Below are 20834 nucleotides of genomic sequence, written 5' to 3'. Positions count from 1 at the left end.
CATTGGGTGGGTGGATTATTTGAGCAATCTTTTAATTTGAATAACAGCTCTCTGTCAGCAAACATATGAATTAGAAACCAAGATTTATTCCATTCATCAGTTCAGATTCTGTTTTCATTATTCTGCTGGATTTCTTCACTGGCCTGTTATGAATGATCACCGCAAGATCATCTGGGGCCCTCTTCCTAGAAGAATCACCATTGGAATTTGAACTTTCCCCCTTGTTCAGTTCCTTTCAAAGTATGTTTATTCTTCCACCATTTGCTGCTTTTTCCTCCTGTCTTCACTGTAGGGCAGGAAATGAGGTGTATCAATCTGAAGTCCCCAAAGTTCCATCAAAGCACGCCTGATTGGGGCTTGAACAAATCAGATTAGGTGAAGGGCTGAGATCATTTCCTTGGAAGGTAGCAAGTGGGTGGTCACTATACTCCTCTCCTGTCTATAGCCTTGGATCCAGAGGGGTTAGGTTAAGAATGGAAAGTGACTCCTCCAAGCCCATCTCTTGAGCATTCATACTGATGTAAAAGCAAGTTTCCGAGTTCAGGTTCAGATCTTGATAGATATCATTTAATTGTTTTGCTACTGTATTTCATAGGGACTTACTGAGCTCAGACTCATCCCCATCTTGATGTACCTTCAAAACTTCACTAACTTCAGTTTCTTTGCTGGTAGGTCTTTGCTGTGGTGATACAGTGATAATTTGTTGTCTCCACTAACCTGGCCAATGTACCATTTATGGCATTCAAACCTGAAACTTCTTTTTCCAGTTCTGCTAAAGATTTACTGTTTGTTTAGACAGGAGACACTGGTTGCGAAAAACTTCCCATAGTGAGGGAGTTTCAGTCTCTGTTGTGGCCAAGTCTGTTGTGCCAAGTTTATTATTACACACAGTTGATGTTTCATTATATGGAAGAAGTTGGCGTTTGCCTGGGATCATATGTATCACCTCCTAATAAATCCAGATCAACTGACTAGTTAGCTAACCTTTCATTAAAGGAGTATGTAGCAAATCCTCTTATTTTGAATAAGGCACCTCCAGCCCCATTCCTTGCACACTCGCCATGTAAAGGATCAAGGCTGTCCATATAAAACAGGTTAAGTACCTTTTGCCACAATTGCTTTGCAGGTACCGCTGCCTTCCTTGCTCCAGCTGCTGAGTCATAGTTCAGCATAAACTTCTGTATTAAATTTGGCAATGGAGTCCTGGAAGACTTGTTTGAAGCACTGTAGGTCTGTGCTAGCATGTTAATCATGATGAAAGTGTCAAAACTGCAGCGTATCCTTCAGGCAAGATGGGTGGTTAAGCGTTCCTTATCAGCTGAACACCGAGCTGAATCAGCTGTTTTCCCATCACCTCTCCAATTAAAATATATGGCCATTAAACCCACATAGAAGTAAAACAGATAAAACTGATACATTCCTTGCCTGTATGTTACAATTAACACTGCTGAGGCAACTAGAACTATTAAAAAACAAATTTAACTAGAACAGACGGCAGACCTCAAAGATAAGCAGGCTTCCTTGTCGCTATCTTCACCTCATCTTAGTAATAAATATTCCCTCCCTGCATGATACGGCACCAGTGGCAAGTTTTATCCTCATATCTCACCAGGAGAAGGACAACTTAAACATCTTCTCCCTTCATATTGTGGGGAAGACTACTGACCACCTCCAACTAGTATTTAATTTTTAAAGAACAACAACATGCTAATTTTGTTACTCTCATATTGTGTACTTAGTAAGAATCTGAGTGTTCAATTTACAATTGATGTGAAATTTGAATTGGGAATTTACAGCTAGGGAGTGAGTGGAGGGATTCAATTCAGTTTGCATTTAAAGGCAAACTTATCTAATTTGGACTTTCTGAAACAATGAGCAAACCGAAACAGAGTCATCTTCAAAATTCATATTTCTCCAAAATATGCAGTGCAGTTCTCCAGCCAAATAAGGTGTGCATAAAATGCATATATTAGTAAAATAACATACCAAAAATGCATTATTAGGGACAATTGCTTGTTAAAAAGTGCATATTGGACAAAAATGCAAAAAAATGCATTAAGTGGAAGAAATTTGCATCAAATTCTGGTAATTTTCAAAAGGACTTTTCTAACAAATATATTTAAAAATGAAAGAGAAAACATTGCAAACTGATGTGGAAATGTGGAGAACAGAATTTAGGATTGGAAAAATGAGAAATGGAGATAAAGTGAAATTGACAGGTTTGCCCATCCCTTTTTCCAGTTTACAGTCCATGGACATACCCACTGCATGATATAACCAGTTGTAGTTGCTAGTAGCAGTCATCTCAGTACCCAGACAGTAATCTGAAGAGAGTATCACATGCCCAGAATATTCTCTCCACCTCATCTAATTAATATCTTCAAGAATCCTATTTGTATTTTGGTTTCACTCCTCCAGCAGTAGTTGCTATTGCTGGAAATAGGTCAAAGCATTACGTATATGAGATTCAACTCCCTGAAACGAACCTCTTGCCATCTTAATTCCTGTAACCATCTGGATTTAGCCAGGCTTTCATTTATGGATTCTTCCCACTCTTGATCCTGCAGCTTCTCCTGGGACAATAGGCCTAAATCCATTCAGTTCATGAGAGTTGATATTAAAAGGGACAGGTGGGCAGGCCTCTACAAAAGTTCAGGTAAGCACACAAGTCAAGAGGCTGGTTCATTAGGGCAATGGGGCACTGCCACACCAGCGCCATTCTGGCCTCATTCAGACCCCACATGCCTGCCTTTTTCTTATAACCAGCCCAGAGGGTGAAACTGGCTAATCAATGGTTCCTCGTCATCCCGGAAACAAGTGACAAGTGGGGTGCCGCAGGGTTCCACCTTGGGCCCGTTGTTGTTCAACAGCTTTATAAATAACTAGCGTGAGGGTATCAAGGGGCTGCCTATCGAATTTGCAGATGACACCAAACTGGGAGGGAGAGCCAATGCCACAGAGGACAGAATTGGGATTCAAGATGACCTTAACAGATTTAAGAGCCGGGCAAAGCTAACAAAATGAATTTCAGTAGGGACAAATGTAAGGTTTTACACTTAGGCAGGAAGAACCAGCTGCACAATTATAAGATGGGGGACACCTGGCTTACTAGCAGTACATGTGAAAAGGATCTAGGGGTCTTGGTAGACCACAAGCTTAACATGATGCAGCAGCAAAAAAAAAAAAAAAAGCTAATGTTATTCTAGACACCATCAACAGAAGCATCCAGTTCAAGAAGAAGAAGAGGAGTTTGAGACCCCTTCAGGAGTCTCAAAGCGGCTCACATTCTCCTTTCCCTTCCTCCCCCACAACAAACACTCTGTGAGGTGAGTGAGGCTGAGAGACTTCAGAGAAGTGTGACTAGCCCAAGGTCACCCAGCAGCTGCAGGTGGAGGAGCGGAGACACGAACCCGGTTCCCCAGATTACGAGACTACCGCACCTAACCACTACACCACACTGGCTCTATTCAAGGGAAGTAATAGTACCACTCTATTCTGCCTTGTTCAGACCACACCTGGAATGCTGTGTCCAGTTCTGGGCATCACAATTTAAGAAGGATTTTGACAAATTGGAATGTGTGCAGAGGGTGACCAAGATGACGGTTCTGGAAAACAAGCCTTATGAGAAATGGTTGAGGCAATTTGTCTGATAAAGAGATAAGATAGCCATCTTCAAATATCTCAACGACTCTCACATGGAAGATGGTGCAAGCTTGTTTTCTCCTGCTCATGAGGTTAGGGCCAGAACCAATGGATTCAAGTTACAATAAAGGAGACTCTAACTAGACATCAGGAATGACTTTCAGACAGTAAGAGCTGTTTGACAGTGGTACGGAGTCCTACAAGGGGTGATAGACTCTCCTTCCTTGGAGGTTTTTAAGCAAAGGTTGGATGGCCATTTGTCATGCATATCTAGTTGAGATTCCTGAGGTTGGACTAGATGACCCTTGGGGTCTCTTCCACTCTACAATTCTGTGATTCTATGAAAATGGGGACAACATTAGAATTAGTTGGCTTTGCCTGTCACTGACTGTAGCTCCATCTTTCTGCTTTATGCCCTACCAGTTCTGATGGGCACCAGCCACCTGTTACTGAAGCCAATGAAAATGTCCAAGTACTGTCACAATAATTTCATACTGACCAGTCTGCAAACTTGCTGCCATGTTCTGGATCCCCTGAAGTTTGTCTAGCAATCCAAAGGCAGACACATGCACAGAAACCCTGCATTTAGGGTGCTTCCAGGCAGTCGCTATTTTCAGGCTGGGGTTCAATCTCATGCCAACAAATTCAGTTCATTCAGTTAAGATTGATTTGGCATCTTACACAGCAAAACTGCCCCCCTCCCCGACCCCACACTCTGACATTTCACAAAGAGGAAAGAGAAGGGGAAATGCTCTGGAAATTATGGAGCAATGATTGTTTGATGCCTTATCATATAACCTCCTCACAAACAAATCAGAAGGAACACTCAATAAATACCCAATGTTGTTTAACCTCCCTGCAAATTTGTGCAAACTAACCAGCAGGAATATTCCATATACAGGCTGCTTGGAAGTGACCTTAGTCAACAACTTAAAAAAAGAAGAACAATAACTCTGGTTTACACATAAAATTTAGGGCAATTTGTGGCAAAGGTTCTGAATGGAGCTCCTCATATAGCTTTGAGGACATTTATGGAGGAAAAAGCCACTAACTTTTGGACCAGATGATCAAGGCTAGGCATTAACCATTAGCTGCTGTGCTGCTCCTGAGGTACGTTTTCCGGTCTTATTTTGGGAAGAGGGAAATGAGGCTTTCCTGTTGCTTCAAGGCAGCTGGCATTTATCCTCCTAGGCTTGCCTTTGCATTGTATTTGCAGCAGGTCTGGGTGTAAGCCTTCAGACAAGATTGCAGTTAACTGGTGTATTTTCAAGAGGGCGATGGGAAAGGGCCGTGTAAAGAACATCTACTTCCGGAATACACCCATTCCCATTGTAGCACCTAAGGCTGTGCAATCCATCAGTCCCCCCGCCGTGCTTTGGTACACAAAATGGAACAATAAGAACACAGCCTTTCCTCTTCTTACCTTTCCTCCAATAACATGAGGGGAAATGGGCACAAATATTTCTACGTATGCTGCTTAGGCATAGCTCATTCATTGCTCTCCATATCTAAAGAAGTTCTTTCATCTTTACGTTTATGTTTTCTTCTGTCCTGGGGGCTGGATGCAGCTTATACAGCTGCCCGCCACCCACAATCCAGCCTACAGACTCCTCTTCTTGGCTTGCTCCGGGCACAGCAATGAGGCTTCTCCATTGGAAGCTGATCTTAAACCTAATTTCCATGCAGATCATTTGGATGAGGGCAGAGCATGGGGTGGATTTTAAATGGTATTACACCTTTTTTCATATGCATTGTGACCCTCCTCTGCCCACCCCCTTCAGGGTGGCAATTAGGCTTGAATATTCATGGCAATTGTTTTCAAATTTAATTGCCACATGAATGGTGGGGGGAGCTCTGAGGAGACTACAGTTAGTAGGAATGGATTAACCCTTCCTTTCCCACATAATATTAATAATAAATATTTTATTATTTATACCCCGCCCATCTGTCTGGGTTCCCCGAGCCACTCTGGGTGGCTTACAGCATATATAGAAACATAGGAAAATACTATGTTGGCATCTCCACAAAGACCACTACACACACACACACACACACACGTGTGAACATGGCTTTGTGTGAGCATGGATTTCTGTGAACACTATCAGACCTTCCAAGTGTCCCTATTTTCCAGTGATGTCCCTGATTTAGAGAAGCCATCCTGGTTTCTGATTTGATCCTGGAATGTCCTGCTTTCCCTTAGGATGTCCCTATTTTCATCAGAGAAATGTTGGAGGGCATGCACTGTGTGTGAATGTGTAGGAATGCATGTGGGAAGGGTACAAGAGAAAAGAGAGAGAGAGAGAGAGAGAGAGAGAGAGAGAGAGAGAGAGAGATGCATCCATGGGATTTTTTCTCCTGTGGGAAGGTCAGTAATACACTGAAAGGGTAACACAGGCTAATATTTTACAAAAAAGAAGAGAGAAGAATAGTGCCTATACATTTCCCCTCATACCTCAGGTTCCACAAATGCTAGAAACATGCTTTTTAAAAAATGAAAGCTAGCAATCCAAGTGGTGTGAGAGGCTGAGACACTGCCCCCTTGCACCCCACTTGCACTGCTGTGGAAGTGTCCCTGCCCACTACTGTCATGTAGCTCCCTGAAGGCCCTCAATTTGGGGGGGGGGAATCCCTTCCCACTTTTTGCCCAGGCAATAGAAAGGATTGGGCCCTTCCTTTATGCTCCTGGGCCATATTTGAGGTTCTTGTGTTGCTCTACAGAGCCCTGAACAACTTGGGCCAAGGCTACCTTAAGGACCACCTCAGCATCCAGAGGTGCACTGTTAGTGGTTCCTCCTGTTGTGGAGGCCCAACTGGCCTCAGATAGAGTTTGGGCAATTCACAATGTTGTTCACATGTTGTGGAACTCTCTTCCGGCAGAGACAGGGCAGGCCGCCTCCCCTTTGACTTTCAGGGGCCTTTTGAATACCTTTTTGTGTCAGCAGACCTAATGACCTGTACTTTGTTGTTGTTGTTGTTGTTGTTGTTGTTGAAATGGTGTTTTATGTTTGAATATTGCAAATAGCCATGATATTTTGTGGCAGGATGGCATAGAAATGGTTTTATAGGTAAATAAACAGGGAAACTCGCTACTGCAACTGGATCTGGATCGTGCTCATGTCTTGGCAAACCTTCTCAGAGCAAGCATATGGTAGTTGCCAGCTGTATGAGCCATGAAATTTTGATTCAGACCTCACCTTGTTGTGAACTTAGCAGGTGGTTTCATAAAGTGCTTTCATAAAGCAGCTCCAGCCTTCCATATTTAATAGGGATAATCTATGGGGCTTTTGCAGGGATTCCTAAGAAGTGCATGTGAAACACTTTGAACTGGTGCCAAGTATTATTGTTTCTCATGTCCAGGGCCACCAAAACCTCAAGAAAGGTGTGCCTTTTCCATTGTCTGGCATTAAACTGCTCTCTCTCTATCCCTGCCACACCTTCCTCAAGCCATGAATAATGAGTTCTGCCTTCCTGCTGGCATGTAGATAATTACAGCTGGGACCCATTGGACCATTCTGGTATTGTTGGCCATAGACTCCCGGCAGCTCTTGTAAGCTGACGTGGGGAGGTGAAGCTGGTTGTTTGGTCAAGCCTGGTCTTGCTTATCCCTCGCGGGCATCCTTGTCAGTGACTCACACTGTCCGCAAGCAAATTATTTTCAAGGCAACAGCGTAACACACAGCCTGGAATTGCTGAAACAGATCCCTTTTCAGGATTCTCCCCTGACAAATGTGGTTTCCCATTTTACTCCTGCCTGGTTAAGAATAGACGAAGCTGCCATATAATGAGCTAGACAATTGTCCCATCTGCCTCAGCAGCTCAGTATTGTCTCCAATGACTGGCAGCTACTCTCTTAAGATTTCAGGCAGGAAACATTCAACCTGTGACCTCCGCAGGTAAGGCTGATGCTCCGCCATGGCCTATGGAGGGTCAGCTCGAGATCTAAGGAAGCGTTACGCATCCTCTGATGGACCCGCTTCCTCTGGCGGTGAGATTACCTGGTTGCAGTGGCATCGTTTCAAGCTTCACTAAAGGGTGTTCAGCCACCCTTTTTATCTCCCACAACTCCCCAAATCAGTGCTACATCAGAGACCCTGAGGGAAATGAAGAGAGAAGAAAGAGCCAGCTGAATGGCAATGTTTGGAGTTCATATCTGTATATTTCAAGGGAGAGCCGGGCAAGCATCAACAGTGAGCCCTGGCAGCTGTCCAAGAGTGCCAGTGTCATCACTTTGGCTTTGCTCCAGTCCTGCTAAAAGGGACATCCCTGGCCCTGATCCCAGTGAATGTTTCCCACATTCCTGTGTACAGCATCTACCATGACAATGAACATGACGGAAACATTTCCTCTCAAGGGGACCTTCGCCCACAAGTGTTACATTGCAGCTTCAGATGAAAACAAAAGCTTACCACTTATCCCTAAAAGCAATTAACGTTGCATTATGCTTCCCTGAATGCTTGGATACAGGAATAATGTGTTTCCTGTCCAAAATACATGAGGCCCACCCCTCTGAGGAATTTGAAAGAAATAAGAAAAAACAGAATGGCATATTTGTGGCTAGGACTGTAGCAATACCCTTTGCTGGGCCCCTGATTAGGCCCCAGCTAAATTTGGCATATTTGATGGGATTTTGATGAACTAGGTATAGACAGCCATGAATGAGCCCAGAGGTGGGATGAGCCCAGAGCTCATCGCTTTCAGGTAGGAGGAAGAGGGAGGCAAAGCAAAAAAGTATTAATAAAGAAAAACACTGAAAAATGGTTATATATAATCATATGATATGATAAGGGCTTATCTGAAGAGCTAAGTGATTTTAGTTGGTTCAGGATGATGACACTGAGTTACAACTGCTATGGGAAGATTGGTGTGACCCTTTGATTGGTGAATAGAATTTACATGTGTAATCTGGGAGTGAATAAGGATCATTGCTTTGGATATGGTTCTTGGCAGCAGCTTTCTGATTTTAGGAAGCTGATCCTACATACATTTGTATTCAATAAAGGCCTATTCTTTCACTTGGAGCCCACATCCTTTTCTTTGGGGTTTCTGTGAAGGATTCATCCAGTCTAGGAACCCCTTTTAAATTTATCCATCATGGACACTGCAAAAAATTGTCTATGTGATGAGCACTGATCCAACAATAAACAGTGAATGCCCATCACAAAGCACCCATAGAGTCTTAAGACTAACAAATATACCAAAGCATAAGTTTTTGTAGGATAGTGCCAACATTGACAGATGGGTTTTCTGCAGCTGGAGTGTTATAAACTGAGTTGAATAGGATCCAAAATGCAGCAGTCTGATTGGTCCTAGAACAATAGGATCCAGAATGCAGCAGTCTGATTGGTCCACAGGAGCCACTCAATCCAGCTCCAGGTGGAAGGGAATCCACAACCTGATTGGCCTACAGGAGAATCCCGGAATTAGCCAATCACCTGGGGCCCATTGTGTAAATAGCATATATAAGGCAGACATTCTGGGGGAACTTCCATTCCTCCTCACCACTATGAGCTGAATAAAGAGCATGAAATCCACTCTTAACTCCGAGTATATTTCATGGAGATCCATCATTTGATCAATACACAGACACATATTATCTACAAAGTGAGGTCAGATCCTCATTCAGGATATAGGTGCGTCAAGCAGAAAACAAGTTCCAGTTCAAAGAATAGAAGATCATATCAGAGTGGGTGTGACCCATTCTCAACAGGTAATGCATTAGCACAATAAGCTGAGTAGGGTTCATCAACACAGTACAGTCATATGTGGCAACAATTATATCCTTATAATCCCTATAGAACACCACATTGAACCCATCCAGTCCTGGGGCCGATTGCACATTCACAGAGTCGATTGCAGTTCTAACTTCCTCCTCTGATATATCCTTATCCAATTCCCTTCTATTTTCTTCATTTAATTCTGGGAGTTCCAATCCTTCACAAAATTGATCCACCTCTTTGTCTTTAATTCCTTTACTTGCATACAGTCTATTACAGAAACCTAAAAAGGTCTCCAATATTTTCTTAGGGTCTTTTTCCAATTCCCCTTTATTATCTCTAATAGCTCTAATATTTTTCCTTACCTGATAATTCTTAATTTTATTTGCCAATATTTTCCCTCCTTTCCCTTCAAATTCATAATATTTTTGTTTAAGTGGTACAAAGCAAGGATGCTCTTTATTTAAGCACTGGAACCATTAGCAATTAAACTCAAAAAGAATAATGAGATTAAAGGGTTTGAAATACCAGGGAAAGGGAGAACAGAGGGGGAGTTATTGACAATGTATGCGGATGACATGATGGTGACAGTTAGGGACCTGGGGACCCCAATGGTGCCATTAAAAAGAATTTTGCAAGGATTTTCAAAAGTATCAGGGTTAAAAGTTAATTTTAATAAATCATCAATGATGTGTTTAAATGTGAAACCTAAAATTCAACTAGAAGCCTCTAAATTATTGGGTATTCCTATAGCAAATAAGATGGTGAAATATTTAGGGGTAAGGATAACTAAAAATGTGAAGAAAATATTTGAATATAATTTGAATATAATTATAAAAAAACTTGGAGCAGTATTCAGTCAAAATTGAAAATATGGGAGAAAAGGAAGGAATCAATTGCATTAGTTAAAATGTTTTTATTACCCAGATTAATGTATCTTTTTTATGTATTATCCTGGCGCATAGTGGAACGAATATTGAAAGGGTGGCAAGGGAAAATTGATAGGTTTGTTTTTGCATCCAAGAAACCAAGGACAGCAGGAAGATATAGGTATCATAGGATCCAAGATGGAGGATGGGGGATTCCCAACTTGGTTTTATATTACAAAGCCTACCAACTGAGACATCTTATGATTTGGTTGGAGGGAGAATAGGGGGAAGATTTGGGGTGTATTGAGCGGGAGAATTTGGAAGCAGTAGGAGGGAAAATAAGAATATTTGATAGGAGGAAAAGAAAAAGGCAAGTATATAAAATATCAACATTTACGGGGTCCATCTGGGTATGGGAGAACTGGAAAAGGGAGCTTTTTCTTGACCTCTCTTCCCTTACCAAAATGTGGTATTATGATAAAATGGCCCCGTTATGGGAGCTCATCCCAAAGGAGGTAGGGGATAAATTAAAGGAGATATTGAGGAGATGGAGAATTGAGGAGATGGAGAATAGAGATGGAGAATAGTTGGGGAATAGAAGGTACAATGGAACAGGAAAGTGGTATTTGGAATAAAATGAATTGGTTACAGAAAAGACAAATTTCCTCTCTGCTAAAGGAAAAATAAGTTAAAAAATGTAGTAAAAGAATTATTACATTAGTGAAAGAATTAGTGAAAGGATAGAGGACAGATGGGGCCAAAATCGTTTCAAAATTGTACAGTATAAGGTATTATTAAACAAGGGAAAATCACCAAAGGAAAGTTTGTAAGAATATTGGAGGTTAGCTACTCAGGAACAGATTTTAGATGAAGATTGGGAAAGAATCTTTCAAGAACCACCCTTTGTTGCAACCTCTAGGATAATCCAGGAACAGGGGTTGAAGCTGGTACAAAAATGGTATTATACACCAGTAAGGTTATATCATATTACAAAATCTGGAAGTAAGAATTGTTGGAGGAAATGTGGAGTGATGGGAACGTACAGTAATATGTGGTGGGATTGTCCGTTAGTTAATGAATTTTGGAAACAGATTGGTATAGAAATATTGGGAATTGTGGGAAGGAACATGGAAATAACTAAATTAATGGTTCTTATTACCCTGAGTAGTACCGAGTTAAAAACAAAAGAGGAATGCAAATGGGTAAAATTGATAGTAATTGCAGCCAGACAGGTTATAGCGAGTAAAATGCAGAAGAGCTAGGGGTGAACCAATGGAGGGAAAAAGTGAATAATATTATAATTTTAGAATACAGTGGTACCTCGGGTTACATACACTTCAGGTTACATACGCTTCAGGTTACATACTCCGCTAACCGAGAAACAGTACCTCGGGTTAAGAACTTTGCTTCAGGATGAGAACAGAAATCGTGGTCCGGTGGTGCGGCAGCAGCAGGAGGCCCCATTAGCTAAAGTGGTGCTTCAGGTTAAGAACAGTTTCAGGTTAAGAACGGACCTCTGGAACAAATTAAGTACTTAACCCGAGGTACCACTGTACCTAACTGTGAAGATACATAGAATGAAAGGGTTTAAGGTCAGTGAGAAAGAGGAGGATTGGTTTGAGAAGATATTGAATTATTTGAGTAGATTGGAACAATTTGGGGCAATTAAAATGTTAAAAGTAAAATAAACCTTGTGGAAGGAGGAGTGTTAAGGTATATAGAAGTGAGCATATGGTTAATTTGAATATGTTATTATTGAATATTATTGAATATGTATATTATTGAATATTGTATACCCAATGTATCAGCTGCCTGGGAGGTTTCACTGTTTGTGTTTTGGTGGTTGGTAAAAAATAAAATATTTTTAAAAAAGAAGAAAAAAGAAAAATCCCGAGGAATTAAAAAAATTACTAACAGATTGGTTACAGATACATCCGATTAACCAACTGTTTAAGATGCATAAAAAATTGGATTTTCCCAATTTACAAGGGATTTATTAGTTAAAAGTATTATCAAAAATGTACAAAGTGCTGCTAGAGTGGGATACAAAAGAGGAATTTGTGAAATCAATTATGATTAAGTGGGCACAGGATGTGGGCCATAACATTGATTATGAGCTGTGGGAGAATCTATGGACGGTAAACATGAATTTTATGGCATGTTATGAATTAAAGGAAAATATGATGAAAATGACACACAGATGCTACTCAACACCTCCCAAACTAGAGATAATGTTTTAAAAAGAAAAAGATACATGTCGGAAATGCAGTGAAGTAGAGGTATCCTTTTTCCACATGTGGTGGTCCTGTAAAGTAATCAGGTAATTTTGTGAAGTAATTTACAATGAATTAAGCAAAGATATTAAAAAAAACAAAACACCTTCCCACAAAAGCCTGATAAATTCCTTTTTGGAATGGTAACAACAGAAGTCCCTAAAAAACCAAAATTATTATTATATGCCACCACTGCGGCTATAATCTTATTGGCACAAAAGTGGAGAATGAGTACAGTACCCATTAAGGAAGAGCGGCAGTTTATAATGCTTGAATGTGCTAAATTGGCAGGTACAGCAAATAGGATAAGAGAAAAGGATGATAAAGAATATAAGGAGAATTGAAAAATGTTTATTGACTATTTTAAGAACCAGTATAAAAATGTAAATAACGTAACAGGCCTTGAGTAAATCCAGCAGAATGGGAGCTAGTAGAATTTAACAAAGGAAGAAATTTGAAGATGACAAATTTGGAGTATGCAATTTAGTAGAAAAGTACAGAAACCAGGAAAAGGATGGAAGGGGAGTCACTAGGTATTTAGTTGTATGTTGTGACTGAAATGAAAGTTGAACAATTGGTGGATGGAGAGAAGGGGATGTGGGAGAGAAGGGGATGTGGGAGGTGTGTGTTTTGTTCTGTATTAAAAATGCAATATATATATATATAGAGAGAGAGATGTTGTTGTACTCCAACTCACATGTCTAGTGTTCAGACATGTGGTCCATCAGTTTTCCATCACTGTTATAAATAAATCCAACTCAGCCTGGAGCTTTGAAGCTCTGCCCCCCTCTAATGATTCCAGCACTACATGGGCCACCAATCTTCTAAACTTGGATTGCTGGCATGCTTTGTATCAGATCCTGGTTATATGAGCAATATTACTCTAGACTGGGGTAGCCAATGTGGTCTTCTCCAAATGTTGTTGCATCCCAGCTCCCACCAGCCCCCGTCAGCATGGTCAGTGTTGATTGAGACTGATGGTAGTTTCAGTTCAACATCTGGAGGGTGCTGCTTTGGATACATGCTTTGATCTAAGGCCACAGTATCTTACAGACCTCCTCCTTCGCCCAAGTTCTTCGTTCTGGACTTGGTTCCATGCATATGCTAAGCCCATCAAGATGGAATGGGAGCCTATCCACTCAGTGTGTAGTGTTGATTGTCAGTGCCCAGGACAAGACACAAAAGGGGCGGGTGCTGCAGCTCACCTATAGGAAGCCCCACTGGTCTGGCCCAGAAGCCAGTGCACTGCCAGCCAAGGCTCACACAGTGGCCTCTTCGTCTGTGCTGGGTGCTCCAGTGGCACCCACTGTGCCTGCCTTCTCCCACATGGGGGCCTTGCCTGGGGGCTCTGTGGCAGCCCCAGTAAGAGGGAGCAACTGGGGCATGCAACATTGGGGCAGAGCCAGTGGGAGCTTCTCCTCCTCCACATGTTTAGCATGCATCTGGAGGCAAAGTAGCTGAATGGGGATAAGGCTGGTAGCACTTCACATAAAAATCAGACAGAATTTCTTGTCAAGATGCAGAGATAGTTGGGCTGCCTTCAGATTTGAGGGGAGCAGCACATCCATTACTACAAAGTGAACAGAAAGGTTGATCAGCCGTTTGAGCCCCACCCCCAGGCCAAGTTAGAAACCACTGGTTCTGGTGTGATAACATGGCTGTGTTACCAACTCAGTGCAAAAGGGTTTACTCTTCATAAAGGTGTGTGTCAAAAAAAGTTCCCATGAATTAACCATAAAGCATTATATTTATAAGAGGCTTGGACAGAAGATCACCAGGTTGATGGACTATATGGAATTGACGGAAAAGACTGGCAGAATCCGAGACCAGGGAGAAGAGACGGTGGAAGAATATTGGAAAAAGTTTAAAGTTTATATATCGAAATAATGTAAAATTAATGAGTGTTAGAAAAATGATGGAATGGAATTATATGGCTTTAGTAGAAATGTTATAATGAATTTAGCATAAATAAGTACTATAGTATTAATGGAAAATAAGGTTAAAATATGTTAAGATAACCATATGACAGAAAATAGAGAAAGATGGAAAGGATTTGCTGAAATAATTAATAGAAATGGAATACAAAAAGGGAGGTGAGAGGAGGTCGATGAAACAAGGGAATGAAAGAGAGGGTATTGAGATGGTATGATGTGTGTGTGTTTTTTTTTTTTTAATTGTTTTGGCTTTCGTTTTGTTTAATGTGTTAATGTTGTGTTGTGTATTGTTTATATATTGTACTGTATTGTTTTTTCTTTCTTTTTCTTTTTCTTTTTTTCTTTTCTTTTCTCCTTTTTGTAAGGTTTAAAAGTAATAAATATTATTTATAAAAAAAAGCATTATATTTATTAGATCAGAATTTTCCGAGTGCTGAATGGGCATGGTTAACTTGAGCTTCTTCTGTTTTGTTTGCTTACTACAGCCAACATGTTGATAGTGTTTTTGCAGAGTCTCTGCACTTCGACTTACATTAGGTGGTGAAAATAACATTTGTTCTATAAAAGCATGCAGGCTATTAACCTGAGGCAATTTCCTAACATTGTCATTACTTCCTATTTACACGCATACCTCCCCAAAGAAGAGGGCTTATTGACAAAGGTGGGTGGGGGCTTTGGCTGTCCAAATGATGGTGGGTGATGGCTTTTTATGGAATATATTACTTCGTGCTTTATCAGTTTTGGGTCATTCTCACGGGAAGTACGTAGCTTGCCACAGAGAAGTATTCAGTCCACCTTCTTCCAGACTTGGGTTTTTGTTTTTTTGGTATTCAGTTTTTCTGTATGCTATTTTTCTGTATGCCCTGTATGGAACACAGGGCCAGTTCGCTCATGAGGCAAAGCAGTTTGCCTTGGGTGGCAGGATCCCATGGGGCAGTGCCCCCATAGGGAAACCCCACCCTGGCTGCTGCCAGAGTTTTATGGTATTGGTGGCAGTGGCAGCAGCTGCGGCTTCCAGCAAAATTTCACTGCTGCCACATAACCACAATATGTGAGGCTACAAAGGGGGGGGGGCACATTCGCATTTCACCTCCGGCAGGAGACGGGGTGGGTCATCCCTGGTGGAACAGTATTCAGATGTATAAATCGTCATATACAACCTGAGCAGATTAGTCCAGAGGCACTTAAAAATACTGGTTTTTCACACCACACATTTACAGTTTCTCTCTATTGTTAGTGCTGAGCAAATTCTTAATTCTGAAATGGGCTCAGAAAACCACCCCCAAAGGGCTATTTTTCTTTTCCTGTACAGAATAAAATTTGGAGCCTGTTGGTTTTTCTGGGTGTGTGTGGGTTAGAGTGGCTTCCTGTGACCAGACTGCAGATGCAAAGCATTAGAGCAGGGGTAGATAATATGGTCTCAACATTAAAAACAAAGATCATGGTCACTTGGCCCATCACCTCCTGGCAAATAGAAGGGGAAGAAATGGAGGCAGTGAGAGATTTTTCTTTCTTGGGTTCCATGATCACTGCAGATGGTGACAGCTGTCACGAAATTAAAAGACACCTGCTTCTTGGGAGAAAAGCAATGACAAACCTAGACAGCATCTTAAAAAGCAGAGACATCACCTTGCCGACAAAGGTTCATATAGTTAAAGCTTTGGTCTTTCCAGTAGTGATGTATGGAAGTGAGAGCTGGACCTAAAGAAGGCTGATCGCCAAAGAATTGATGCTTTTGAATTATGAGTGCCATGGACTGCAAGACCTCTCCATTCTGAAGGAAATCAGCCCTGAGTGCTCACTGGAAGGACAGGTCCTGAAGTTGAGGCTCCAGTACTTTCGCCCCCTCATGAGAAGAGAAGACCCCCTGGAAAAGACCCTGTTGTTGGGAAAGATGGAGGGCACAAGGAGAAGGGGATGACAGAGGACGAGATGGTTGGACAGCACAGTGTTCTCGAAGCTACCAGCGTGAGTTTGACCAAACTGCGGGAGGCAGTGGAAGACAGGAGTGCCTGGCGTGCTCTGGTTCATGGGGTCACGAAGAGTTGGACAAGACTAAATGACTAAACAACAACAACAAAGATAATATGGTGCCAGATGTCATGGACTTCAACTCCCATCAGCCTCAGCAAGCATGGCCAATGTTCAGGAATGATGGGAGATGTAGTAACAACATTGGATGGTCTCTGCATACATGGATTTCCAGGAGCCAGAATGGATCTGCTCTGCTTACCTCATCTCAGTGCCTGCTATGGCTGCATTTAGGGTGCATACAGTTTCCATTTAGGGTGCTGTTAGAGATTGTGCTTGATGTCCTCATAAAACCTTTGCAAGGGTTAGGGTTAAATTAAATTATAAAATTATAAAAGATATTCTCTGCTGCTCTAGGAAGAGGTGCAAATGGGGACGCTGGGGGCTGGACGCAGCCCTGGTTCAACTCTTACCTCCACCATCAACTTAGTAGGTGGCCAAAGGCAAGCTGCCACCTCATCAAAGCTGCCTCACTCACTTGCATCTGCAATAATCATATCGACTTACCTTTCACGGTTATTGGAAGGCAGGGATTGCCAGTGTGGTGGCGCAAGTGCACCCACAGAGTCCTTCACTGGCATTTGCCTGGTCCCCTCCTCTGCTGAAATGTGACTTTTTAAAAAAAAGGTATGCCGGGGGGGGGGGGGGCTCTGTCCCTCTTTCCCTCCCTCCTCTGATGCCCTCTTGCCTCCTCAAGGCTTGCACAGCTGTTTCTTGTAGCAGCCCTGGCTATAAGCTCCGCAGGTGAAGGAGAGGAACCTCTCTTTGGGGTGGGGGGGCAGCTCAGAGACCAGGGACGGCAGCAGCAGTTGCCCAGAGGACTCCCAAGGAGAAGGGAGAGGAGAGAAGCCTGAGGGAACACTCCACAAGGGAGGGTGTTCGAAAAAGGGTGAGAGGCTACTAGGCAGGCAAGGAGTGACATAACTGGGCTCCTGAGCCCCACAGGGGTGACAGAGAAAGAATGCAGTTGGTCAAGGGAACCATGGACGCAAAAAAGTTGAAAACATCTGGACTAGGCTTTGGAGTGTGCCTGGCTGCGGTCTCTGTGTTTCTGGTGTCCATAACAGTTTGTCCCGTTGCAAACATGCCCACTGTCCCCCAAAGCTTGGTAGCCCTTGCTGTAAGGAATACAACTAGATCAGTCATAGGCAAACTCGGCCCTCCAGATGTTCTGGGACTACAACTCCCATCATCCCTAACAGGACCAGTGGTCAGGGATGATGGCAGTTGTAGTCCCAAAACATCTGGAGGGCCAAGTTTGCCTATGCCTGAACTAGATCATGCATGTAATTGTTGGAATTGTTATTGATCTTTCCTCTGCAGAGGTTTCTAGGAATTTCTCTACACTTCAGCAACCCAGCGAAGAGCTTAGCCTTTGTTAATATGTGTCTCTCCTCCCTTTCCTCAGGGCAGAATGGGAACCATATTTAATCAAAATCTTCTCTGTGGCTCTGAGGCGTAAGGAGACTCCTCGTAAAAACCTGCAGGTAGGCCGTGTTACGAAAAAGGAGCAATGCAGAAGCGAGCTCCAGGTGGCTGGAATGGTAAACAGGAAACTGATGTTATTGGAATGTACCGTGGGAACAAGAGACAGTGCACTGAGTGCCGGATGTTAGCTCAGAGTGGCACATGACCCTGTACTGGAAGTACATGGGTGGAGTTATTCTCTCTCTGCAGCTGGGTATCAGAGGGTACAGACGTGTTTTCTCTGTACTGGTGAAAGACAGGAATAAAGACATGTAAATATTTTTCTGTCTGTCTCATTCCCCCCCCCCTGGAAATGGAGGAGGGGGAGGAGTGGTGTGTTCTTCTTCACGTTGAGGAGAATCGCCGATTGGAGACCTCCCTTGATCTTGCCGGGAGTCGCAGACAGGAGGTCACAAGGATTCAAGCCGGGCACCTGGAGGGTGGCCAAATTCCTCTAATCGAAGGCTTGATATCAACATATGGTAGCAGACGCTGCTGGTTATCTGATCCATGGGAATCAGCATGAGAGGTGAGAGGTTGATGGATCGTGTGCCATCCTCTGCACCAAGGAAAGAAGATAACGTCTGAAATTGCAGCCAGAAGCTGAACAGACGGCTGGCACCAAGAGGGGGTGTTTTCCAAGCAACGGAGCCCCAAAAAGGTATGCTGAATATCGGGCTAAAAGTGTGAATGCAGATTGATTTATTCTCTGGTTCACAAGAGCTGCGTTTGGCAAAACAGCTCTGAGAGGAAAGGCTTGCATACCAGAAATTCCTGTGGTGAGATAAGGATTCCCGTCCCGGGGAAGGTTGCTAAGCAACGACAGTCGGGCAGTGGAAAACTACTGACACCTGGGGCTGGCTCAGTCAGAGCCGGGAAAGCGAAAGTTGTTTTGACTTTGAGACAGCTTTGAGAATTGCCTGCCTGAGAGAGAGGCAGAAAGACAGCTCAAAAGGAGCTTTTGGGATTTAACTGGCTCGAGAGTGGAGAGCTGAGGCTTGGATTCAAAATGGATGCCAAGGACAGGGGGAGGGAAGAACGGAGTTCTAATTCCCCCACTGATGAAGCTACTGGAGAGGATGCTGTAGCTTTGAACGTTGTCCGATGTTACAATTGTGGACAGGCTGGGCATCTTCAGCGGAACTGTAAGAAGCCACATCAGCCAAAAGGAGCTAAGGGCCGCTCAGCAAAGCTTGAGGCGTCAGGCAAAGGTCATACCAAGCCTTCGGTGAGACCTGGAAAGGCTTTGATGGCGAAAGGAACCACGCCAGGTGTTGGGAACTCATTTGTTATTGACACTGGAGCCACCGTCCATATGTCCCCACACAGAGAACTCTTTTCAACGTTTAAGAAGCAAAGCTTCGCTGTGAAACAGGCCAACGGTCAGGAGCTGGAAGCGACCGGTGTAGGGACTGTCTATCTTAAGAGTCTGAACTTGACAATAAACAATGTTTACTTGGTTCCTGAATTGAAGTTCAATCTGCTGAGTGTTTCGCAGATTGCAAAGAAAGGACTGAGATTGTCCTACGATGCTGAGAGCTGCGAGATTTACAAAGATGGAGAGTTATTTCTTTCGGCCAGAGAGAAGGATGGATTATATTTGTTGACTTTTGCACAAAGTGATTACATGGAATGTAATTCATCTGTGTCTAACCTAGTTTCTCTTGCAGGTGTGAGCAAGAAGAAGACCGGAGTCAACAGAGCATTTCAGCGGGTGTATGCTGATGTGATTGGTCCTCTAGAACCATCTAGAGGCAATGCAAGATATTATCTTGTGTGTGTGGATCATTTCTCTAACTTTGTCTGGGTTTATGTGTTAAAGAGGCCACAGGAAGCCTTAGAAAGGTTTCAGGAATTTTGTGACAAGGTTAAGAGTATGCATGATGCTAACATTGATTGTCTATTCACAGATGAGAAGCAGATTTTTCTTTTACAGGATTTCCAGAGGTTCCTGCAGAAGAAGGGGATCAGACACAAGATTGCTGTTTCAGCGGAAGCGTGGAACAGGGGTGTTTGTGTAAAAGTGAACAAAGAATTGCAAAAGGGAATGAATGCGCAATTGCTTAGTTCACATCTGCCACATGAGTTCTGGGCGGAGTCACTCATGTCGTTTTGTCATGCATGGGTGAGAAAGGTTTCGAAAGAGTTGGGAAGTTCTCCTTTTGAGAAACTGTTCCAGAGAAAACCTTCTGTTGCCCATTTCAAGGTTTTTGGGTCTCATGTGAGGACAGAAGCTCCAGGTGGAGTAAAGAATGCCAGAGGCATTTTTGTGGGGTATGAAAAGGGTCTCTACAGAGTAATTTTGTCTGAATCTGGTCAGGTGATTCTCACAAAATTTCTAGAGAGTGCTCCTGAACAGGAGAGAGTACACACATTTCCCACTGAGGACGATTCAGATGATGATGATTTTACTGATTACAGTGGTACTGAGAGTGATGACACTGATAGCTCGGAGAGCTCAGTTGTCACAGTCATTGAGAGGAAGTCTCACACAATGGATAGGCCTTCACAACTGAAGGATGAACCACTGTTTACCATTGGAACTGGTTCTCCAAAGAGTCCTGAGACTGGACCAGTGAGCAGAGAGGATCAGCACCTCATACGTAGGTCTGAGAGAGTTACAAAGGGTCAACCACCTAAGAGGTACTCAAAAGAGTTTGCTAACTTAGCTGTTGCATGTGTTGCTGTTGTAAACAACCGAGGACAGGTTGGAGCTGTGTCTAAGTCAGAGACAAAGACACAACAGAGAGTTGCTAGCCAAGGGAGTGCAGATGCACTCGTTCCTTGGAAACCAGACAACCAGAGAGGTACACTGGGGGAACCAGTGGCGGGGAGTTCCAAGGGTGGAACTGAAACAACAGGGGAGTGTTATGTGTATAACAACTGTTTGTTTTCTTCTCTGGA

General features: G+C 42.9%; 1 protein-coding gene across 5 annotated transcripts in view; it reads right to left on the bottom strand.

The window, feature by feature from the left end:
* The window catches only part of LOC310744216 (guanine nucleotide-binding protein G(t) subunit alpha-3), a 56179-nt gene that overhangs the window by 30211 nt on the left and 5134 nt on the right, over positions 1-20834 (bottom strand). The window contains exon 1 of one of the 5 annotated variants that reach the window (XM_083575348.1): positions 7638-7668. The exons of the other annotated variants lie outside the window; for them this stretch is intronic. Coding sequence (XP_083431474.1) covers positions 7638-7653 — 16 coding nt within the window. The 5' untranslated portion in view covers positions 7654-7668. Of the gene's footprint in view, positions 1-7637; positions 7669-20834 lie in introns of those variants that run through there. 5 annotated transcript variants of the gene reach the window in all.

Source organism: Podarcis filfolensis, assembly GCF_964270895.1.
Source record: "Podarcis filfolensis genome assembly, chromosome: 10".
Taxonomy (NCBI): domain Eukaryota; kingdom Metazoa; phylum Chordata; class Lepidosauria; order Squamata; family Lacertidae; genus Podarcis; species Podarcis filfolensis.
Note: the sequence above shows the minus strand (reverse complement) of the source record. Positions and strands in the feature narration are given on the sequence as shown.